The 24,105-nt window shown below is 59.0% G+C and overlaps 1 protein-coding gene across 5 annotated transcripts in view; it reads right to left on the bottom strand.

Moving 5' to 3' along the window:
- Positions 1-1,899: 1,899 nt before the first annotated feature.
- The window catches only part of Adgrb1 (adhesion G protein-coupled receptor B1), a 75,975-nt gene continuing 53,769 nt past the window's right edge, over positions 1,900-24,105 (bottom strand). For 2 of the 5 annotated variants that reach the window (XM_074069314.1, XM_074069315.1), the window contains 14 exons: positions 21,817-21,920; positions 20,011-20,113; positions 19,297-19,447; positions 18,319-18,388; positions 17,202-17,268; positions 15,257-15,342; positions 13,459-13,557; positions 9,630-9,801; positions 8,022-8,117; positions 7,127-7,181; positions 4,261-4,961; positions 3,361-3,396; positions 3,040-3,147; positions 1,900-2,684 (listed from right to left, as the gene is read on the bottom strand). In XM_074069314.1, coding sequence (XP_073925415.1) covers positions 2,487-2,684; positions 3,040-3,147; positions 3,361-3,396; positions 4,261-4,961; positions 7,127-7,181; positions 8,022-8,117; positions 9,630-9,801; positions 13,459-13,557; positions 15,257-15,342; positions 17,202-17,268; positions 18,319-18,388; positions 19,297-19,447; positions 20,011-20,113; positions 21,817-21,920 — 2,046 coding nt within the window. In that variant the 3' untranslated portion in view covers positions 1,900-2,486. The remainder of the gene's footprint in view (positions 2,685-3,039; positions 3,148-3,360; positions 3,397-4,260; positions 4,962-7,126; positions 7,182-8,021; positions 8,118-9,629; positions 9,802-13,458; positions 13,558-15,256; positions 15,343-17,201; positions 17,269-18,318; positions 18,389-19,296; positions 19,448-20,010; positions 20,114-21,816; positions 21,921-24,105) is intronic. The other 3 variants (XM_074069316.1, XM_074069317.1, XM_074069318.1) reach the window with 3 other exon arrangements.

The raw sequence follows: 24,105 nt of genomic DNA, 5'->3' as shown, positions 1-24,105 counted from the left end.
ATGGTGTAGCCGTGAGCACCAGGGCTGAGGCAGGACATGGGATGGGGCCTTTCCTGGCACAAACACAGCCCTCTGGGAGGAAAGGGAAGGAGGACAGCAGGGGAGGAGAAACCAGACTTTGGACCCAGAGGGCATCTTGACTGTTGTGACTCAGCTGAGTCCTGACCCTAATGGTTCAGCTGTTCTGAATCCTCCGGCACACAGAAGTGCCTGGCCTGGGAACTTCTTGCTGCTTTTTGGTTTTTGGTTTTTATTTTTTTGCAGGGTCTCCTGTTACACGGAGTGAGCAGAGACAGGGGAAGTCAGGGAGCCAGCCAAGAGCACGTGTCATTTCACGAGGACAGTGGTAAGCCTGGTCAGAGCCCAGCCCTGGCACTTCCCTGTGCTGCCTGCACCAGGTGGGGCCGAGAGTTCGGCCCTTTCTCCCTGCCCCGGGGAAACCCCCAGCTTCCTTCCTTAACAGCAGGGTGGGGAGGGGACCATAGGCCACAACAGCTCATCACAAGCCCTCAGCCAGATGGGACTGGAATGCAGGGCCTCTGTGGGTTCAAAAAGGGCGTAAGAGGACTGTGACATTCCATTTAATATTCTATAGGGCCCGTGACGAGACACGTGAACCTCCCTGCCACAAAGCACGTACATACACACGAGTCTCACACCAGCTGGGCATGCCGTTTGGGTCATGTTTTCCTGCCCAATCTCACCCAAATGTTCTGGGATTTTGGAGCGTTTTCTTCTGGTGTAGTATGTCTCAGGGATGATGCTGGGCTCACGATGGCCTCCTCCGGGCTGCTGTGGACGCACTGCCCTCCTTCCCTCTCCTCCATTTGCCATGTGGGGGGCACACGTGGTTATACAAGATTGTCTGCACTCTGTGAGGTCACTGCACACGGCAAGCACCTTTTCCATCCCATCCCCCCACCCGCTGACAAGGACACTCAAGCAGGTAACAGATATGTCCATCCAGTGAGATTTGCAAACATGGAGCCCCCAGCAGGGAGGGATGAGGTACAGACCACTCTGCCAAGGGGACCTTATGTCAGGCTGCACCTGTCTTCTAGCTTGGCATTGTTTTTGTTTTGGATGACATGGGTAGGTGCTGGGGACACCAAATAGTCCACCCTGTACCCTCTCTCTCCTCAGGGTGGCCTCTGCATCCAGGGTCCAGTTCAAGTTGCGGTTTGTGGGAATTGACAAGGGGCCCAGTGGGGTCTGCAGTTCTTGGGTTCCTCAGGGTGCAGAAACAGGCGGGATAATTTTATAATGCTCCCCGCCCCATGGCCTCCCCAGCCTCCTAGGCCCTAGTCTCACAGCTCTCCCAACCAGGCTCTTTGAGGGGCTCATACTGCCCTCTGCTGGACACTTTGAGAGAAGCAGGAAAAAGCTCAGAGCTGGGATGGCAGGATGGGCAGGCAGGGAAGGGGGGCTCCCACTGGGCCTGGTGGTGGCTTTGACATGTTCACGTCTGCCTCCCAAACTCACCCCATGGACTGGACCATGGCCTGGGGATGGGACACCAGGTGATAGACAATGGAAGCCAGGGCTGTGGGCTGGGTCCTGCCTCAGGACTGCAGGGGAGTTTGCAGGAGGAAGGTAGCTGGACCTTGGTGCTGACCAAGGTCCAAGCTCCTTCTCTGTTATCTTCCCTGAATTTCCTCTCATCATTTCAGATTGCTTTGAAAAAGGAGGTCAGATGTTCTAGCTGAGGGTCCCGAGAGCCTCATGTAGCCCAGCTGCTGAGGCTGAGGTGGAAGGCAGGGGCACCAGACGGGATGGGACACCAAGACCGCTGGCTGGGAATCCAAGACCCAGATGTCCAGGCCTGGGGCAGGAGCTGCTTCCCAGCCATTGAGGTGGGGCTGGGGTGTTGCAGGGAAGAAGGCCACACACAGAAAGAGCTGGGTTTTTCGTTCTTTTTATTGAAGAAAAGAAAAGGAGAGAAAAAATAGATTCCCCACCCTGCTTCTTCCCGGAGTGGGCTTAGTCCCTGCCCCTGGGGCCTGGAGTCAGGGCTGTGCTCTCCACCTGGGTCTGGAAGGGGCCCAGGGCCCTGGAAGGAAGTGGGGGTCTGGCTGCTTCCCGAGGGATGGGGGTGTCTAAAAAACGGAGCCAGGCTGGCGGGCTGCAGGCAGTCCTCTGCAGTGGTGGCTGAGGCGGGGAACCTGGGGACGCTGGCCACACCAGGCCTGTCCATGTCCACAGCCGCCTACCTGCCCGCCTGCCCGCTGGGGCTTCCCCAAGGAAGGCAGAGTCTGAGGCACCTTCTGGCCTCTGGAGCCCTGTGCTGGCCGTGCCGTGCCACCTCCTGTCCTGCATCTGGCTCTGGTCCCAGCACCGCGGGCCCTCTGCCTGGCCGCCTCCGAGCGCTCTGAGGCTGGGGCGCAGGCCTGGCCCGCCACCACGAGCATGTCTTGCCCGTCCTGCAGCCGGAGCGGGCAGAGCAGCATCCCTCCTCCTGGCCCGGTGCGAGGCCACCGCCCGCCCGCTCAGACCTCAGTCTGGAGGTCGATGATGTCCTGGCCCACTAGTGGGATCGTGGCGCCGGCCTTCTCCCACTCCACACTCCGCAGCTCCAGCGGGGAGGGGGGCAGTGGCTCCAGCTCCTTCTTCACCCAGGCAGGTGTCCCGTGGGGTTTCCGGAGGCTCTCCCAGGCCCGCTTGTTGGGCGTCTGCTGCTTTTCTGGCTGCTCAAGGCCAGTAGTGCAGGCAGGGCACAAGCAGGAGGGAGCGATGCACACAGGGGAGAGGAGAGAAGGAGGAAGGCCTCAGGGCGGGACTCACACTGAGGGACGCATGGTTGGGTCAGGCTCGCTGGCTGTGGTGAAGGGCATCGTGGAGCCTGCCTGCTCACAGCCCACCCATCCTGGCTCTCACCACACCTGTACCTGCCCCTCCAGGGCCCACCCTGGGCCCCACCAAGCCAGTCTTTGGGGGAAGACCAAGTGAATGGATGAGAAGAGGATGTGGGAGAAACAGCTTGGGGTAGTGGGGAGAAGGCACCTGCCCAGGGGCTCCATGCAGCCCACCCGCCCTCCAGACCTTGCTATCTGGGCCCAGCGCCTCCTTGTCCTTCTCGGCCGCATGCTGCAGCTTGCGGTTCAGGTCCTGGAACATGTCCTGGTGCCGCTTGCGTGTGTGCATGATTTTCTGCGGGGGGGAGCAGTGACTTGAGCAGGAAGGGCACCAGCTCTCTCCACCTCTGCCCCACTTGTGGTTGGCTCCAGGGAACATGGCCTCAAGAGTCTGGGCCTCACCCCCCCTCCCCAGCTCCTGCCTATGGGGCTGGCCTGAGGTGCCTGGCCATGGAGGCTCAGACCATACACGACCCCACATGCTTGGAGACAGAACACCGGCACCCACCTCGAAGTCCAGCTCTGCATACCGCGATTTCCGCCTCTGTGGAGAGAAGGGTATGTGCCATTGGGTACCGGGTACCCCCAAAACCTCCTGGATCACAAGGCCAGGCCTCTCTTGGCCTGAGCATGGGGGAGGTCAGGGGAGACCTGCACTGTCTCCAGGTCCAGGCCAGACTAGGGAACATGTTCAGAGTGTACCCAGGGTGTACAGGCTGCCCGTTCCCAGAAGACACTGGTGCCAGCTGGGGACTAGAGGCAGGGGGAGGGCTGCTGGGGCCAAAGGGCAAGAGCTGATAATGACAGACTGGTGGTGATGACTCCCAAATAACACCTTCTTTCCAGGGCAAGCCAAGGTCCCCATGACCTCTCCCAGCTCCAGGGCTTGCCTACCACCTTGAGGTGGCTCCTTCCTCTACACACTGTATTGCAGCCACCACCAGGGCTAGGTAAGGGTGTTCACCTCAGTCAGCTCAGGAAGACCCAAACTTGGGACCACATAGCAGAGCCCACCCAGCAGTGAACTTGGAACATGGCTGCACCTCCAAAGGCCGAGAACCAGGTGGTGGAACCTGACCTGGGGCAGGGCAGGCTCCCTGAGTGTCTGGCCTAAACTGAGTCTCATGTCCTAGCAGCTGAGGGAGGCTTGGCGCCATCTCAAGCTCCAAGCTGACCTAAGCAGAGGCGCACTGCTGGGATGGCCAACCATGGAACTGGCTGGATTTATCTGACTCTGCCAGAGTCCAAGGCCAGCCCTCCGAGCACAGTGACTCTCCAGCTACACTGACCACGGCTGCCTAGCTTAATGGGAGGCCTGCCCCTCAGGCCCACTGTGCCCAGTGGCTGCCCACTGTCCTTTGCAGCTTGGCTCAGTAGTCCATTTGCCCAGTCCCTGGTCCCCCCTCACCTCCAGGGAGCTCACGGACAACGTGGCAACACTCTCATTCTTGGTCCCAGCCCCCGAGCTGGGTCCCTGGTGGGCTGCAGGCTCCCCAGTGTCCCCCAGGCTGGAGGGTGCTGGCTCCAGGGTGGGTGGTGGGGGTAGGGGCTGCTGGGGTGGAGGGGGTGGTGGGGGTGGAGGGGGTGGGGGCTGGGCAGGGGGTGCCTCAGGGGGCCCACCCCCAGGTGGCTCGCGGGTGGGCGGGCTGCGGGTGGGGAAGCCTGCATCCGGCGCCATGCTGAGGTGGATGAGGCGTGTCTGGGGCATCTGGTCGATGTTGATGCTATACTTGGGCTCCTCCTTGGGCTTGGGCCGCAACGTGGCTGTGGCTGTGGGCAGGATCACGTAGCTCGTGTCCAAAGCCTTCTCCTGGGCCCGGCTCAGCTCTGAGTCCAGCTTCTTAAAGATGTCCCCATCGCCAACAAAGGAGGACTTGGGCGCCTTGTCCTTCTTGAGAGTCAGTGAGTGGTTGGGGAAGTCGGGCAGGGGCCCGCCGGGGTAGCGGGGTGAGCCGTGCAGGTGCAGTTTGGACACATTGGCCGGCAGGCTGTTGAATGTGGGGGGCGGCCCCTTGGCCAGCTTCAGCTTTTCCTCCTCAGGCAGTGACGGCCGCTTGAGAGTGCCTGTGATGGTGGCCGTGCGGCAGGCTGTGATATCCTTGTTCAGCACTGTGGGAGCCGTGGGAGAGACAGCAGACAAAGGAGGAGGGGTCGGGATGGCAAGGATGGACCCCGAGGCAGGAGGAAGCCTGGCTGGAGCTGCTGCTGCCCTAGGACCCAACCTACTGGCTGATGCTGGGCCCATGTCCCCAAACTGGGCCCCATGCTGCTGCAGCTGAGGGTCCTTTGTCTTTTCAAACAGGGTTGGCCTACTGGGCACCTCCCAAGGGATGAACAACTGTTAGCACACGGCTGTCCTAGCAGGTGAGAAGGGTGAGCGAGGGCAGTCCCTCTGCTGCAAGCACAAGTACAGGCTCCCCACTCTGGGAGAGGGCCTGCCTGGTCCCTGAGCACATGTGTCCACCGCTCACAGTCCTGGTCCAGCTGGCTCTGCGTTCATGTGGGGAGGGTGTGCCAGGACCCAGTCCCACAGCTCCTCGGGGACCATGAGGTCTGGCAAGTGGTCCAGCCCACTCAGGTCCTGTATCTTTGACAGGCCCTCATTGACTCTGCAGTCACAAGCTGTGCCTGGCTTGTTACCTTTTCCCTGAAGGCTGCCTGGTCCCCTAAGCCCCTTACCCAGGTCTCATGCAGCCATCTCTCTTTTGTGTCAGCTGCTCCAGGAAGTGTGACCTCTGACCTGGACTCTAGCTGTCTCCCTATCTGCCTCCTTTCAGTTGGCCCCCACTGGCCAGAGGAGAGCTAAAGCTGCCTGTGACCCAGCTTCCCAGGTGGGCGCTCTCCACGTCTCTTTCTCTCTATGGCTCCGCTCTCCAGAGAGCCAGAAAGGAGCCACTCCTTAGGCAGCCTGCTCTGGCCCTATGATCCACCCCTGCTGGCTGCTGGCCAGGCTTCCACACCAGACCTGGGCACAGCTGGTGACCACCAGCTGCTCCCTGTACCTCATCAGCAGCTGCACTGTCTGGTCATCCACAGCTTCCAGCTTCACGGCCAAGGCCACTCACCTCCCAGCACATCTTCCCCAGTACCCTTGGAGCACCTCATGCCACTACCCTGGATCCCTTCTTTTCTTCTGTTATCCTCTGCCTGGCCCTCCCCCCATGCCCTGAGTGGGGACATCCATCTTTTCGTCAAACCTACACACCTTTCACCGCAGGTCAAGATCATTTTGGGAACTCTTGACCCTGTGGACCAGCCTGCCATAAGCCATTCCACACCCCACAAGCCAGGGGCTCCCACCTCCTGCACACCACACTTTGTCCCTGTGAGCAGAGTGAATATCCAGCACCATGGCTGGTTGTGTGTAGCCCCCTTCCCCATACTCCTCCCAGACCCCCACATCCCACGCAGGGCCTCTGCCCCTTCAGGCACCCACAGCACAGCCACCACTCTGTACCCACAAGCCACATACAACCCAGAGGTACAAGGCCATCCACAAAAAGCCGTCAGGTTTGGGAAGCCAGTGCACTCACTGGTCACCCCAGCCCCTGCTGCTCTTGAGTCTTGGGGTTGCCTCTGAGGGAGGCTGTGGAAGTTGGGTCATCTTCAGAAAAGTGTCCCTTAAACACCTGACCAATCAGATGGAGCCCCTCCACAGCCAGAAAGACACTGGCTGACACTGCCTGAGGCACCTGTTTCACGAACACCATGGGAGAAGGAAGCAGACCCTTGTGGTCTCACGCTTGGGGGAGGAGAGCTCCCTTAATTGGATGGTTGATTTCCTTTTTTTACACCTAGGACTCCAGTAGTTCATCCCTTTCCATGCTTTCCTCCAGCTCCCACTCATGTCTACCCAGTGTGAAAGCTCAGTCTGCCTTTCCCCGCCGTTCAGACTAACGATGGATGAATGAAGGCAACACGGAATGTGAGCGTGTGGCGGGGGTGATGGGGCCAGGGCCAGGGAGCCCAGGTCTCCTGTGGAGCTGGCCCAACCTCCCTGCCCCGTGAAGAGGGGGAAGGGGAAAGACGAAAGGGTGGAGGGGTTCTGAGGACAGGGACTGTGATCCCCATGTGAGGAAGTAGGCTCCAGGACAGGTTCTGGAGGTTCACCAGTGCTACTCACAGACCTTCCTGCAGCCTTGGGCGGAAGGAGCACAGGGGCAGGCTGGGCCCGTGTGGGAGGCAGGTGTGGGATGGGGACAGATGAAGCTCACACACATGTTCAGAGTAAAAAGAAAGAAGTGGGTGGCCGGGTAGGCCACCCTGGCTCTCACCTGTCAGGCGCTCACCTGATCTACAGGCCAGATCCACATCCTTCTCAAAGTCAGTCTGCAAGACAGAGACAGTGGGTGGGGTGAGGGCTGCAGGCCAGTGGGCAGGAGGGCTGCCACCTGTGGGGTGCTATGATAGGGCCACCAGAGCCAGAGTCACATCTTGGAGGGGCACAAGCACACAGGTGCCCATCCAGGACCACTAAAGAGTCCATGCATTCAAGCTGGTAGAATGGCTCAAGTGGTAAAACACCTGCCTAAGCAAGCTTGAGGCCCTGAGTTCAAAACCCCAGTACTGCCAAAAAAAAAAAAAAAGCCATAAGAATCCATGCACTGGAGATGACTGAATGCTGTGCTGTGTGCTCTGTCACTAAGAAACACAAGCCACATGGATGGCCATACCTGTGTATGCACTTAGCTGTGCACATGCGGGTGTTCATGCATACAAATACAGGTGTGAGTACTCATGGTGTAAGTGCATGCGTGTGAGAGAGTGCAAGCTGTGAGGTTTTATGTACGAGCACGTATGAGCTGCCTGAGTTGCCTGCTGAGAGTGGGGTATGGCAAGTTGGAGGTTCCACAGAGGCTGCTGAGGATGCACAGGAGCGTGATGCTCCAGGAACCTGTGTGTGGTCACAGGTATGGGTAAGCAGCAAAGTGTAGGACCTCACATGCAGCTGGATGTGGGATAGCCATAGCCCCTGCTCAAACATGTCAACTCAGTCCACACCAGCTCGAAACCCTGGACCAGGGATTTCACCGTGGCAAGCCTCAGTTTCCCCAACTGAAAACTGGGCTCAGCGTTCCTCTAATGGGGTTGCCAGGGCTCAGCTCCGGGCACAGGGAGGACCTGGAATCCCTGGTGGGGACACCTGCATTCCCGGGCTCCCAGTCCTACCATGAGCTGGGCGTGGCCGTTCTGGAAGGAGCCCCCCGAGTCCCCGTTGCCTTCCTCCTGGCGGTCTACCACACGGCACTTCACAGCATCCTGGACCTAGGGAGAAAGGACAGAGTCGGTGGGCAGTCACAGACCCCTGTGAGAGATGAGTCTCATGCCTCTGAAAGGGGTGACCCACAGCAGCAGGGGAAGAATGGACAGCAACACACCCACTCAGTTCCGGCCCGAGAAAGGCACTGCGGGCTGAAGCACACAGTGAGAGACCCCATCAATCCAAGAGGGCACCCAGCCTCTGGTCCACCCCGTATCACCAAAGCTCCACGGTCCTGGCTACGGACAGTGAGCCTGTAACTTCTCCAGCTTGTCACTACAGGTGAAACTTCGTGCAAGCCCCACTCCCAGGGCCAAGCCTCCAATGGATGGCCCCCTCCTCTCTATCCTGCACAACTACTTCAGCCAGCTGGTCCTATGAGCTTCACTTTCCAACTCTGAGAAATCTCTATCTTTTTTAGTTGGTGGAAGGCATTTCCCCTGCTCCTGCCCACTAAGCTCTGTGCTGCTCTGAGTTTCTCAAGCTCCTTCTGTTCCTCTCTTGACGAATACTATTCTTGTTTCACAGAAGTCACAGTGGCCTCAAATCCTTGCAGGGCCAGACTCTGCCCACCAGCAGGCCAGACGCCATGGCACTTGAGGGTGGGGCTGTGGTGAGAATCAGGGGCACATCCAATTGCCAGAGCCAGGTGCTGCTCAAACAGTTGGGGAAGGTGGCATTTCTCTCAAAGTGGCAGGGAGGGGTCTGGGGGTTCCTTCCTCCCTGCAAGTGCTGCCTCTGCTCCTCATGTGCTGTTTTTCCTGCCTTGCTGGCTCTGCAGCTGATCTGACAGCCTTTCTCTGCAATCACAGTAGCCACCCACAGCTGAGTGGTGACTCATGGCTGGCTGTGGGCAGGTGGAGGGCTGTGGACAGAACTTCTGCATCGTGTCCGCCACAGGACCCATTTTGGGAACTTCAGGCCTTCCTCATCTTTCCTGAGGTCAGAGACCAGGTGTGTGTGTGTGGTATCACAGCTCCCTGAGGGGTGGGCCCAAGACCTGAGCTCACCCAGGGTGGCACTCACCACCCCACCTGTCCCAATCTCCAGAGCCCCTCCCAAGCAGTGAGGCATCAGGCAGGGAAGCCAGGCAGCCCTGCAGCCCAGGAAGGAACACAAAGGCCTCCCTTTGGATGCCTGAGGTCCTGGAGAGCCCCTACTCCAGAGGCTCTGCAGGAACACAGTGTCCAGACATCCCATTGCCAGCTGTGGCTGGGTCTCCTCCATCAGCTGATGCCATGACCTCTGGTTCTACAGCCATAACTCATTTTGTTCTTTCACATCCATGAGCTTTGAAAAGTCCTTCTGCAGCCTTCTAGGAGGTTCCAGGGAGAAAGAGAAGCAATGTCCCTCCAGCCCTGTCCTGGCTCAACAAGGGCAAGATGTGAGTCTCCCAAAATTTCAACCCCTGAGAGATACACACACCTCTCCCTCCTTACCGTGCCTAGCCAGCTGTCTAGGGAAGCTCCCACCCCTTTTCCCCACCTAGTGGTACCCAAGGGTCCTCCAGTGCCCACCTCTCTCCGAAGGATGCAGTGCACCATCACAATGACGAAGCCCTCCAAGGAGTCAAAGACAGCGAAGAGGATCTGGAAGAGGGCGGAGCGGCGGTCGGTGACGGCGAGCACTGCGGACATCCAGGTCAGCGCCAGCAGGGGCAGCACCACGCAGGAGCTCCACAGAGAGGCCCTGGGGATGGAGGGCATCAACTGCGGCCCCAGTCCCCAGCCCCAGCCAGCCGCTGCTCCTGCATGGTTCCCTTGCCATCCCTTCCCCACTTCCCACTTCTCTCCTGAGACCTTCCCCAGGTCCCAGCCCCTGGAGTTGGAACACAGATCTGCCCAGCACCTGCCAGGTCCAAGGGACGCAGGAGGTAGTCCCCAGGGGCATAAAGGGCCTAGCAAGGCAGAGGAGCTCTTGAGGAGACACTCAGGTCCCTGACTGTCTAGGAGGTGACAGGAGAGGGGGGTTAGACTGAAAGGGACAGAGATCCCAGGAGCAGGGTGCAATAAGAAGGACCCTGGTTCCAGCTTCCAGGCCCCAGGCCCCAAATGGCAGTGCAAGATGGCCCTGGGGGAGGTGTACTGGCCAGGCCATGGGTGGAAAGTAGCCAGGGACAGACAGAGAAACTGAAGGGAGACACAGGACGGACTGTAGACAGTTGGACAAAGCCAGAAGGTCAGAGGAGAGACAAAGACAGACAGGAACAGACAGCAGGTGTTTCCTCCTCTTCTGGGGCTATGTGTCAAGCCCTCCTGGGCCCCCCATTCCTTGCCTGTGGACCCATTTTGGGCTGCCCCTGCCCCAGCCTCTGCCCCCTTCAGAGGCCATCCTTAGCACTCCCACCACCTGGGCAACACACCTGCTACCATGAGCCTCTTGTGCTCAAATGAGGACACCAGGGACTTTGCAAACTCCAACCCTGGCACTGCCATGACTCCCAGGAGCCACTGAGACCAGGCACCACCAACAGAGCTGCTGGGGACTCTGACTGGGCTATGCTGGCCCACGAAGGGCTCCAAAGTGCTAGAGCCATGTGGTCACCCAGGGGTCAGGACTGCCATCTACATCAGTGCTCCCTTCTCTCAGGGATCACCTTGCTGTCTACACAAGGGAGGGGCAGGGGTCTAAACAAGGATGGCATCCAGGGTATGGGGCATGGGCAGCAGGCTGGTGGGAGAGGCTGGGAGGTCCTGGGGTCCAGCCAGATAAAGGACCCCTAAAGCCAGTAGAGCCTTAGCAGGGACCCAAAAGGCAGCGCTCCCTCTCTAGCACTGTGCATCTGCTTGGGACCAGCCCCTAGAGGACATGACCAGCCTGCCCGCCTGCCTCTCTCCCTCCCTCCTTCCTTCCTTGTAGTACTGGGGTTTGAGCTCAGGGCCTCACTCTTGCTAGGCAGGTGTTCTACCACCTGAGCCAGGTCCCCAGCCCAGCTCTTTTTTGCTTTATTTTTCAGGTAGAGTTCAAGTTTTTGCCCGGCGCCAGCCTTGGACCTCGATCCTCCAGATCTCTGCCTCCTGAGTAGCTGGGATTACAGAGGTGAGGCCTGACTCATCTTCATCAATTAGGCACAGACAGTCACACCCGCTCCAGCCTTGACCCTCCCCTTCCAGGTCCCAGCAGGCCTGGCTCTGCTGCTCTTTTCCTTTCCCAAGGACCCTGTTCTGGGGAGTTGCTTGTCCCAGCTGCCGCATCACCACTTGACACAGCAGCCACTGCCTCCCAGGGACACCCAGGCCTGTATCCCTCAGCCCTGCCCAGCCAGCGCCTCCTGAACCTCAAGCATAGGACCTCTGGTTTAGGCCAGAGCCAGGAGTTGTCCTGAAGCCCTCACCCCTACCCTCCCCTGGCCACAGCATGGGCTCTGAAAGTGGATTTCACATGGCCCCTTACGAAGGGACAGCCAAATCTCTGAAGCCCCCCCCGCTCCAAGTCCTTCTAAAATGGAATCTCTGTCCTAGGCACAAAGTCCAAAGTCCTGAGCTCCAGGCTGACCCTGCCCTGTTAACCTGTAGGCTCCCTGCTGCTGGGGATGGGTGCATGGGGCCTCCACTGTGGGCTGCAGTGGCCAGAACTGCACACACTCTTGGAATTGTCCACTCATCTATTCCTGCAGCAGGCAGATCCGTGCCAGACAGGCCCTCTGGATTCACATTTCCAACAAATTACTTCCTGTCTCTTTGAGTAAGACCCTTCCTGGCCTCAGTTTCCCCACCATGCCAGTGGGCCCAATAACCTCTCTCCTTCCTTCCAAAGCAGACATCCTTTGAGGCAGAAGCTTGTCTTTCTCCCTCACCTGCACCTGGGCAATCTGATCTCCCACCCACACAGACTTCTTGGCCCCCCACAAGACACCTCAGCTGTCTCCCTGCAGGGGCCAGCCACCAGACTGACATTTATAGCCAGTCCTTCATCCAACAGTTGGCAGGTGGCCCAGGGCTTGGGGATCTGTAAATGACTCTCGAGCTCTGCAGCTTCTGAGGCACTTCTGCAGAGGATGGCGTGTGCACAGCACATGCCTGGAAAGGCCCAGAGCAGCCCAGTGTCTGAGGATCCAAAAGCTGCTGGCTCCCTGGGTATCAGCTGCCCAGGGGGGAGACAGTTTTGGGTGAGGGCTGGGGGGTTACTGCCTCTGACTTGCTGCCTGGCCTTGGTCTCCACTGCTTGCCCGTACTAAGGGAGAGCTCCCTACAGCCCACTCAGAGGACAGTCCTCCACCCAATGAGAACACTAGTGTCAAAGACCTGGCTTCCCTGAAGGAGGGCGCCTGTCCTGTGGGTAGCGTGGGTCCCAGGCACAGGATACACTGCTTGCTGGACACCCTAATGCCTTCAGCTCCCACATCTGCATCCAGTAGCCCTTTCCCTCCCGCCCCAGACCCCTAGAATTGTGGATTCCTTAATTCCCATACCCAGTTCAGGAAACGAATATGGAGGGTCTTGGGGTCTCCAGTCTGGGGCTCAGCCAGTCTCTCAACTCTAACTTGAGAGAGGCAGTGCCTGGACAAGAGACATCTTGGGCTAGGAAGCTCAGCCCCACTCACCTGAGCCCACAGTGCCCTTCCCTGCTCACCCTGGTAATGGCCAGCTTGGTTGGTGTATTAGTCAGGGCCCCTCCCTCTTGTCCCTTGGCCATGGCTGCCTCTCAATACGTCACATTCACAATCATACACACCTACCTGACACGGCCAGACAGGTGTACACACATGCACGTTGGCACCCCCTCCCACAGTCACACTCTTGTGCACAGCTACACACATGCCTATGCACCCATAAACCCACTCCCCATGCACATGTTCACCTACCCACTCATGTGCTTGCAAATCCACACGCATGCACACTGCCAAGTCACATTTGCACACACACACACACACACACACACACACACACGCTGTGTGCGATACCAAGTCACGCGCATACTTACACTCACTTGCACATTCACACAAGTTCACGCAGTCCCAGACAGTTACGCAGACATACTCACATAGGCCGGGCCCCGCCCACCTGTGTGTGGGGTGGGGGGAGGGGAGCACTGGGGAAGCAGCAGAAGGCAGCAGCAGCAGCCCTGCCTCTCACATGGCCCTGAGGGACAGCCTCGGTTCCCATCCTGACCGCCCTGCCCGGCCCACTCCCTACCTTCCCACCTGTCTCAGGTGCCTCGTGAAGGCCCTGGAGTGTGGACAAGGAGCCTGGAGGCAGACATGGGGTAGAGGGCAGGGTTGCCTAGAAACCCAGAGGGGACGGCAGAGATGAAAGAAGTGAAAGAAAAACATAAAACAAACAGATGTGACTTAGGAGGGAGCAGAGCTCGCGCAGGGCTGTGCCAAGGTGGCAGCAAGGCACTAACATGGCATTACTGGTGGCGTCGGAGGTGGCGTCGGCCGCAGAGAGGACTCCGCACTCCGCACATGTGAGGGTGTGCCCGAGGGGGGGCGCGGGCAGCTGACTGCAAGTGAAATCAAAAGGCTGAAACAAAAGCAAACACGAAACCAACGGGGCAACAGAAAAGAGCAAAACCATTCAGACGGCTGCAGGCTTTCAGCCACCTAAGGGACCCAGGCCTGGGAGGGGGGAGTGAGCATGGGAGGGGCCACAGACTGCCAGGGCTGGATGGCAGGCAAGCAACTGGGTTAGGGTGCCCTGCTCAGCTGACCGCACCTCTGTCTCGCAGGTGCACTTTGCAGCAAGCTCCCCAGGGAGGCTGCACTGCCTTCCCTCCTTCCGAGTAAGAGCATCTTGTACCGCACTGGCCTGGCCAGGGGGAGAGGTCCACCTGCCAGCCCCACCAGGGTCTGGGTGCCCACGTGAGTGGCTGGACAGAATGAGGCCTACCATCTGCGAGCAGACCTGGGCAGTGGGCTTCTGCAGGGCAGGGTGGGAATGCCTGTGCACACACGCATGTCTGTGCGTGTGGATGTGATGAATGCTGGGGAAGAGAGGAGGTATGGGCCCAGAATGTCCAAAGCTGGGCTCCAATTCATTCTCCACCAGCTAGTCACCCTCCCTAAACCTCAGTTTACTCAGTTGTGAGATGAGAAGAGAAAAAACAGAACCTACTTCAATGGTTATTCTAAGTGAAGCCAAACAGGCTGGATGGGAGGGCACTCAAAGGACTGCGACTGCTTTTGCCACTGTGTAGTTGCGGTCTGCACGCCACTCGAGGCTCAGGCCCCGGATGTGTAGCCCTGCAGCTTCTTAAGTGCATAGCCACTGTTCTGGGTGTGTGGCCTGGTGAAGCTTAAACCTCTGCATCACAGACCGGGAGCTGAGGCCCAGGGTCAGGGCTAAGCCCTCAGCTGTACCCCAGAGCCCCACCCCACCTCAGCAGGCTCTCACCAGGCCAGGCAGGAATCCATAGGCACCCAAAGGGAAGGCTTTCTGCTACTTTTGCTCACTGGGGAGAGTAGAGGAGCCAGGAAGAGACAGAGAAAGACAGACACCAAGCAAGACTGGCACAGAGGGGAGGGCAGAGGTGGACCCCACGCAGATACCAGCTGCAGGACACAGACAGCTGCAGGCAGAGGGTTGGAGGAGGGCTCAGGGGGGCAGGGCAAGACTCCTGCCCCCAGTTTCCTGTGACCCCTCCTGTCCCCAGGGTTCTCTCCAGCTCCCTCTCCCTCCCTCCTCTCCTGGCGCAGCACACTCATGGTGCCTTGAGCCTTCTGGAGGGGCATCACCCTACCTGACCTCAACTATCCTTCCTGTGACGAAGGCCTCACAGGGCCAGGTTGTTGGCTGCCCAGACAGGAAAGGTCCTATCTCAGGGTCACACAACAACCTTGTGGTAGGGAGCAGGGACCAGGGAACCAGAAGTCCCGGTCTTGGGGTACCCTCCACCAGCCTGAGCCCAGCACCAGGTGAGGGTGTCGCTGAGCAATGAGTTTCACTGTTTTTGGGGACCCTACAGGGCTCCACCTGTTCACAAGTCAGACGGAGACACTGAGGCACAGAACTAAGTAGGGGCTAGCTGTGGCCTAAGCAGGCCTTTGCACTAGGTGCCTCAGTTTGCCCAACTGCTCTGGGGCTCCCAGCCCTGTAGTGTTGGGTGGGGCGATGAAGCATCTCCATCTGCAGGGGATCGGGGTGGGTGGGCTCTGGGTTTGTCCAACTCAAGGTGGCGAGGCACCAGGGCAGCCCGGGCCTACCCTGCCCGCTCCTTCAGCTTCTTGTCCGTGATGCCGTCTTTGGACACGAGTTTGTTGAACACCAGGATCCCGATCACCATGTTCACCTGCCGGGCAGAGGCGGGGTGTGGGCCGGGCCCATGTGTGCATTGGCCAATGGCAGCCACACCCTGGGGCCTGGCAGGCTACCAAGGTCACTCCAGTACTTCCACCACACAGACCCCGGGGCCGGCCAGGAGAGGGGCCTCTGTAAGCCCTGTCCTCCAGGTGTCCCCACATGGCCAGTGCCCCGACCCCCTCACCCTCCCTGAGTACAGGGAGCTCCTCAGCTCAGGGCCAAGGATGCCCTCGCCAGTCTGTCTCAGAGACCTCTCTTTCCTGACCTTTCCCAATCACACTGGCCCTCAGCCTGTGAATGGCCTCGGCTGGGTACCTGTACTTGGGAGGCTCTCGGGGTCTCAGGTGTTTCCTGTTCTGCTGCCCAAGACAGGCGCTGTGCCCACGCACCATGAGCTGCCTCTGTATCCTGGGGACCCGGGACTCCCTTCTCCCTGGCCATTTCTGCTAATTTGTCACACATGCCCATGCTAAGACAAACCGAGGCCCCCTGGGGCTCCCCCACTGCTCCCCCTGCAGAAAGACTGTCTTGAGGCCCTGGCCTTTCCCCCAGGGGCCATGTTCCTGAGGCTGAGGGGAGCCCTGGGACTCCATGGATCCTTGTGCCAAGAACCACACCCAGAGGTCCAAGGTGACCATACTGTCCCCACAGCTCTGCAAACTCAGGGTTCCATGCACTGGCCTTGCTTGTGGGAGGCAGCTGCTCTTCCAGTCTGCCTGAGGGAAATGGCCTTCCTGAGCAGCCTCCCTGGCTTACATGGCAGAGGTGGAAAAGGCGGGCAGTAGCCCAGGCTGCCTGCCTCCAGCAAGTTCTGCACAGTTCAATCAGAGGAGGTGGCCAGGGCTCAGGGTCCTGTGGGGTGAGGTGGGGGTGAGGCAGCAGGGATGGGGCTCCTGCCTAAGCAGTCCCCCTTCCCCATTCTCCAGAAGACTACCCTTAAATAGCACCCACAGGTGCTTTGTGGCTACAAAAGAGGTGCCATGCACCCCTGGCATCTCTCACCTCCCACCTAGGTGCTTTTGAGAAGTAACAGCAGGGGTTCTAGTGCCAGAATGTGAGAGGGTCCAGTACAACCAACGGATACTGCCAGCTGCCTGCACCCACCAACCCAGGTTCCTCACTCAAGCCCTGCAGTTAGCAGCTGAGGCGCCCAGGCTCCACCTGTCTGCCATGTTCAACCCAAGTTCCCACTAGAAGATGGGGACAGGGAGTCAAGGGTGTGAGAGGGAGCAGCGCCCACCCCCAGGCTGGGTCTACAGCCTGTACTCCTCAATCCTGTCAGCCCCGGGGCAAAGACTGGACGCTGGGCTTAGAGGTAGGCCCAGCCAAGACTAGCAGCTCTGAGCAGGCCCCCAGCTAGTGGCTTTGGATTTCTCACCAAATAGACAGACAGGAAAACTCAAGTACCACAAAAGGGAAGGTCCTCCTGGCACCCATCAGGATGAGTAGCCCCAGTCCACGGCATCCCCAGACACTGACAGCTGTGAGTGGACGCTTGTGGCCCAGCCTTAGCGTTCGTGCTCCCTGTGACGTCACACTCCATCAGTCCATCCGGCCCCAGCCACCCCGTTACTCAGTCACCTAACCTGCATAGACCTCCGGGTTCTTAGTTGGTGTCTAATAGTCAGGCAGGTCGTGCTCTTAGGATAAGAGGTTGGTACCCTGGCCCAATCCCTGCACCTTGTCACATGGAAAGAGAGTCAGAGTAGGGGTGGGGGAGCTGCCCACCCCTGGTGACTGGGCCACCCGGGCAGGCACCCCCAGGCAGGCCCGGGGCAGGTGAAGAAGACAAAACTCAGGGGCCATGGGACACAGCCAGGGACAGAGGGAAGTGGGCCAGGTCAGTACCAGCACAACGGCAGCAGCGGGTCCCACGAAGGCATACAGAAGTCCCCCCTCCAGTGAGAGCCAGCAGCTGTGGAGGAGACCAGATGTCAGCACCTGCCACCCACAGGAGGCACTGCCAGCGTCTCAGGAGGGAAGGCCAGAAGCTAGGGAGCTGTGGAAGGGGCAGCACTTATTAAGCACCTCCTGCATGCAGGGCGCTTTGCACACATTCTTTGCTTTGGGGTTCTTAGGGGTCCCTAGGCAGCCATCGTCACCCCAGCGCAGGGGACAGGCCTGGTTGGAACCCCCAAGGCTCTCCTCCATGGACGTGGGCCCTTTATGGATCTTCTCTCGGGGTCTCTGGAGGACTTTCCTTTCTGACATGATGCTGGAGGTCCCCTGGTCCCCTGTGAGTGTGCTCACAGGCCTGGCCTGGCCCTCCCTAGTGTTACCAGTCATCACTCCCAGGCTCCAAATCCCTGAGCATCTACACTCAGCTGTTATCAGCCACCATCCCTGCCTTGCTCCCCAACTGTGCCATCCAGCAGCCCAGCAGGTCTCTGTTTCCTTCCCATGCCCCATCCTGGAACCAGGTCTTCTCACCCCACCTGGGCAGCCCACACTCCTCTAGGGTAGCCCTAAGTGTACTGGCTCAGCATTTGAGGCTCCAGGACCTCACAGATGACCCTTTGGGTCTCAGGGCTTTTGTCTGTGAAATGGCCCCACCCCTACCCTGCCCTGAGGATGCAGGGAGGGCTGCTGTGCCCTGGCTGTCCTGGGGCCTCCTCCTTACCAAGATTTGCTCACACGAGGTACAGGGCACACTGATACCTGGAAGCTAACAGCCCCTTATTGCCACCCAGTGAGGAAGTGGAAGGTTCTGACAGCCTCACAACAATGGTGTTTTTCTCAAGCCCCACTTGCAGGCTTGGGCAGAGGCTGGCCGGCTGGCTGGGAGCAAGGGGGCTGCCCGAGGGAGGGCTCAGTCTCTGGTCCCCAACACCCACCCTCCCCGAGCCTGGCTAAGACAATGCCAGCCAGACAGGTGGAGAGCAGGGCAGCCCTCATCTTCAAGGCTATGTGAGGCCCGGGGGACCGTGTGGCTGTCCCATCCCCCACCCCCACCTGCCCAACTCACTAGTTCATGGTGCTGTACCCTTTGGCCTTGGTGAATCCCACGGATATGGCCACCACCAGCGCAGGGAGCCCTGGAGAAGGACCAGGAGAGAGGGTGTCGGCCCCCACCCACTTCTACCCACTCTGCTGTGGAAGATGGGGACAAAGAGAGGACATCAGTCCGAGCCCATCCACCCCTGCAGGCTGTACCTTTGCAGCCCCCTCCCCACCCATCCCCACAAAGTGTGTGAGAGGTGGGCTGGAGGTGGGCAAAGGTGGGGACCACAAGGCCCAGGAGAGATGAGGGGCAAAACTGTAAGATTAGCAAGAAAAAAACACAAAACATCCAGTTCTACCTCATTTCAGATTAACTAGGCATCTTTTTTTTTTTTTTTTTTTTTTTGTGGTACTGGGATTTGCACTCAAAGCTATGTGATGGCTAGGCAGGTGCTCTACCACTTCAGCCATATTCCCAGTCCTTTTTGCTCTAGTTATTTTTTAAATAAGATCTTGAATTTATGCCTGGGCGAGCTTGAACCACGATCCGTTTATACTTCTTTCTGTAGCTGTGATGATAGACAAACTACAGTGTGCCCAGCTTTCATTGGTTGAGATGGGGGTCTTGCGGTCCTTTTGCACAGGGTTGGCCTCGAATCATGAACCTCCCAATCTCTCTCTCCTGAGTAGCTGTGATTACAGGCATGAGCCACCACGCCGAGCTGGGAATCATTTTTAACAGAAGTATGTCCCAAGTGCCGTACAGATAGGCTTACATTAAAAAGTCAAATTGAACTAGTTGGGCGTGTTTTCCCAGCAGGCCTAAGGGACAAGGCCCAGAAGGGAGGAGCCCTGGCAGGGGTGGGAGGCCCCAGAGGGTGGAGGGAAGGGCTAGCAGGAGGGGTTGTGTGCTAGCAGGAACCAAGAGCAGGGCCAGAACAAGGAACACCAGGAGGCTTAGAGTGCAGCCACCATCCACCCTTGCCCCAGATGCCCTGCTCACCCCAGCCTAGGCAGAGGAAGCGCTTTCGGACGAGCCGGCTCCGGAGGCGGCCTGTCACGGCCATGTAGGACTGCCAGGCCTCGGTCAGCACCCAGCAGAAGGAGGACAGGAAGAAGAAATGCAGGAAGGCCGCCACCAGCGTGCATACCACCTGGGTAGGCAGGTGGCTGAGGGGGCTGGGCAGGTGCTCACCAGCCCTTGCCAACCCCCAGTGAGCACCCGGCAGTGCTGGAAGAGACCCAGTGCCCAGCGTCCCAGGCTGTGACCCACCAAGTCCTCAGGCAATAAGCAACCTGGTCTACTCTCCGAGCCCCAGTTCAAGCCCTGTTTGGCAGGTGTCAAACCCAAGGCCCAAAGAGGTCACGTTCTACCCCATGGATCCAAGCAAGTCATGGGCAAGACTGCTGTAGCTGAAAGCTGCTGCCACAGCACACGGAGGTGTCCCAAGGTGGGTTTCTCTGTCTCACTGCAATTCCTCTGTCCCCTACATGTTAATATGGCCCCGTGAGAAAACAGAGGCCCCCACCCAAGGCTGAGCTACAGGCAGAAGGGTCTGGAGACCACAGAATGGGAGGCAGGGACAGCAGGCTGAGGGGCTCCACCATGAGCTGCCAGACTCCGGGCCATCTGGGGCGGAGATCCCTGCTGGAGAGAGACACCCTTACCCTACCTGAAAATGTGGGGTTGCATGTGGCAGGGCAGGAGGCTGCCTACCTTGTTGCGGGTCTGGGTCTGCCCAATGAGGATGAGAGCATTAGAGGAGATGATGGACAGGCAGAAGTTGATGAGAATGACGGATCGCTCCGAGCGGATGTACCTGTGGGAGAGAACAGGGCCCTAAGGTCAGCATCCAACAGGACCTCGTCTTCACAAGGGCAAAGATTACGTGGCCTGCCCTAAGACCAGGGCTCCACTTTTTCCCTAAAATCACTGCTACCACAACCCTCGCCATTGCCACCACCACCACCATCAGCACCATCACCTCCACCACCATCACATCCATTTCCAACACCATCACCACCACCACCTCCACCACCATCACATCCATTACCACCACCATCATCACGACAACTCTCACCGCCATCACCTCTATTATCACGACATCCACCACTATCACCCTTACTACCACGACCACCACCACCACCACAACTATCACCGCCATCACCACAGTGCTTGGGCACTGAGCTCCACCCAGGCAGAGAGCAAAGAGACCACAGCTGAGTTTCAGAGACCTACATGTGGCCTTGGTGTTGGGTAGGCAGACCACGTTCCCTGTCTGGACCTGTACTACCTCACGGGGCCACCCATCAGCACAGTCTCTCATACGGCACCCAGGGGTGTCATGATGGTCAGAGTGCTGGGTGAGGAAGGTGCTTTGAAAACTAGTGGGGCCCCCACTGGTATGATCAGTCACGGGCTAAGCCTGGCAATAAACCCTTTGCTTCCATCACATCAGAGCTGGAGTTCAGAGCCTCCGAGCCTCAATCCCCAGACAGGAGAGGGGTTGGGGCAGCCATGGTCCTCCTGATGAGATCAGTGTGAAGAGCACTGCATGCTCTGCCCTTGACAGGACAGTGTAGGGCACCGGCTGCGAGCAGTCACCCAGTCACCAGTAGGGCTGAGGCCATCCTTCCCGCACTGGCCACATCGACCTCCTGCTGCCCTGCCTTGGGCACAGACCAAGCCGTCAGTTCTGATTACTGGCGGATACTGTGTTACCCACAGACCCAGCACAGTCAGCCCAGGCTTAGTCCTGCAGGCAGCTGCCTGCACAGCAACCTTGGGCTCACCCTCTTGCCTCTGAACTACTCAATGGGGCCGGACACAGGTGGACAGGGAGACAGCTACTTAGCCAGCACACACCGCAGTCACATGCCTAGAGGTGGGGACACACTCTCACACACGTGGCCTGCTACTTTGCCCTGAACCTGTGCCTGAAACTCACCCTGGCTCCCATGCACATCCCCCACAGCCACTCTGTAGCCCACATGGGACAGAAAGGGGCTGATGGTGCCTGGGGGTCCCCACTGCTTTGAGGGAAGGAGAACGGGGCTGGGGTGAGCAAAGGCTTCAGCCCTGAGTCCTGACCCGCCCCAGGGAGCTGTGGCCCTGCAGGCCCAAGTGTACCGGGTACACAGAAGACAACAGGTCTCATAGGGACCCCCGGTGGGTGAGGGGCAGATGCTCAAGTGTGCCCAGCTGGGGCATGGGCTCAGGGCTGGCTGGCATCTGTCAGGAAATGCATCAGGGGACAGCAAGAAGTGGGACCTGTGAGGATAGGCCCATCTGGAAAAAGGTGTGGCCCAGAGGTCCACCCTGTCCTGCTTCTGTGACACCACTCTCTAGTAACACTCAACCAATGTAGCAGCAACTGGAACAGGTGTGGTGGGGCATGGGATGAAAGAGGTAATGTAGGCTGGATCAGGAACAGGTGGCAGAATGGAGGTGCCCCTGTGATGGTGGTAGACAGTAGTGCAGGTGACTGGGAAGGTGGCTGGATCACCCAGGGCAGGCACCCACCTCCACACAGACACGTAGATGATGACCAGCATGAGCAGGGTGAGGGAGGACACGCCACAGCCCACGATCAGCGTCACGGACGGCACACTTGCCTTCTCCATGGTCTGGGGAGCCGGGAGAGATGGAGAGAGTAAGCTGCTGTCCAGCCTGCCCACTGCCAGCCAACAGGCCAAGGTCACTCATGCAGCCCACGGGCACCCACCCTCTGTCCTGCCCAGCCTCTCGCTGTGAGAAGCCAACCCCTCCAGCACACTGAGACCCCAGGACCCTCTGCTGGGCCCTCGATGAGGACAGCCCCCACTAGTATGATCAGTCATGGGCTAAGCCTGCCAATAAACCCTTTGCTTCCATCACATCACAGGCCCCCATATTTTAGGGAGTCTCCCCCCACACCAGAGGTGTGGTCAGGGATGCATCTCTGCTCCCTGTGGCAGCTCTAGGCCTGTGGCTACACACTACCAGGAGGAATGGACACCATGGAGCTCTGGCCCCCACAGCTCCAGCAGCATCCACCTAGGCAGCCAGTCAGCACTCCAGCTGCCCACCCCCCTATCACTCCACAGCCTGCCCTCCCAGCACCCTTGCCAAAGCTCTCTGCTCTCCTCCCTCCCCTCCACTCTGGCCTGTGCCTCAATGTACCTCCATATCTTGGCTGTCCCTTGCCTGCCTGACTCAAGAGTCCCCCTGATACTCCTGCCAAGGCTGCCAGGCAACTTCCTCCTTTCCACCTCAGGGCCTTTGCACCAGAGGCACTCTCTGCCTGGAGCTCACTTCCCTACCTCCAGTCATCCAATCCCAGAATGCCCAGCTCAGGGAGGCCAGGCTGACAGAACCCCCCCACCCCCACCACTACCCATCACGCACCCAGCACAGCCTGGAGATGCCAGGCTCCTCCCAGCTTATGCAAGGACGTGTTCATGCCAGGCCCAAACCATGAACTACATGAGGCATAAGAGGAAACTCAGCAACCCCTCCACCCAAGACTCTGCTCCCACCCGGCTCCAGGAAGGAAGAAGAAATGAGCTGGGAGCTGGTCAGGAGGGTGGCCTTGGGGGAGGAGGGGTTTCTTGCAGGCACCTCCACCCAATGCTGGTGTCATGTTGCTCCCCTAGTTTGGCTTGCTGGCCACCCAGAGGATGTCATACAGGTGAGAACCCCCACACACCCACTCCTGTCCCCAGGTGGCCCTTCTCACCCTGGATAGGGTTTCAGCCCAAGTCACTGAGTACTCATCCACACAATGCTATTCCTGAGGCCTGGGCTGCCCTTCCCTGCATCCTAAGCACCACCTCCCCCTGGGAGCCTCCTCTACCCTCCCTGGCCCCTCTGGGAGTCATTCTGACCCAGGTCCCACACAGGAGGGACTGTCTGTCCCTGCAGCTGGGTGCCCTCTGTGTCCATGAGCCCCACCAGGGTAGGATGGCTATAAATTAATGGCTGACAAAGGAAGGTAAGGAGGGTGGGGGTGGGGGGGTTCTGTGCAAGAGCTGAGAAGGTATCCAAGGCCATCCAGAAGGCCAGTGGTCCTTGGAGGCCCCATTGAGGGCCCAGGGCTGCAGCTCTGGGCTCCTGGAGAGCTTCAAGGGATCCATCTACAGGGCCTGGTCCCTGGGAGCTGGCCTGGCTGCGGCAGCAGCCAGGTCACCCACAGGTGCTTAGTTAGGGTCAGACCTGCCCCTGGCTTTTGCAGGCCCACCATGCCTACAGGTCCCTCCTTCCTACTCCTGGGACCCTGTGAAACCCCACTTCTGCTGACCACTTGTCCACAAAACCTTGGCCTTGGCCTTGGCCGCCCAGCCTGGACCAGAGTGTGATGCTGAGCTCTGGCCATGGAGGCACTTCATGTGCTCTGGGGCTGCACACCCACCCAGACTCCTCCAGTTCTGTCCCCCTGCCTCTTCCCTGTCTCTTCTACCCTCCAGGCCAAGAGGAAGCTTGAGGTGGCCTGCCTGTGGCTCCACCCTCGGAGTGACACCCCCCCAGACACACACACGCCCGAGACAAAATCACACCTGGCATCTGCTCCCTTGAACCCGATGCCCAGCCTGCTCCTCATGCATGCTGGGTAGCGTGGCACCACCCTGCTTCGTAAGGAATGAGGCTCAACTCCTCTTCCCCAACAAAAGCTACCACCTGCAGGCAGGTCTCTCTGCTGATAAAAGGCCTCTGGGCTCTGCAAGAGACCCAGGCAACCAACCAAGTAGTCCTGCTCACCTCAGCTGTCCCAAACAACACTCTGAAGGCAAAGTGGGAAAGCACTGGGTACTCCCAGGGACTGATCAGCACCAT

The sequence above is a fragment of the Castor canadensis genome, chromosome 3 (genome assembly GCF_047511655.1).
Source record: "Castor canadensis chromosome 3, mCasCan1.hap1v2, whole genome shotgun sequence".
Lineage (NCBI taxonomy): Eukaryota > Metazoa > Chordata > Mammalia > Rodentia > Castoridae > Castor > Castor canadensis.
Note: the sequence above shows the minus strand (reverse complement) of the source record. Positions and strands in the feature narration are given on the sequence as shown.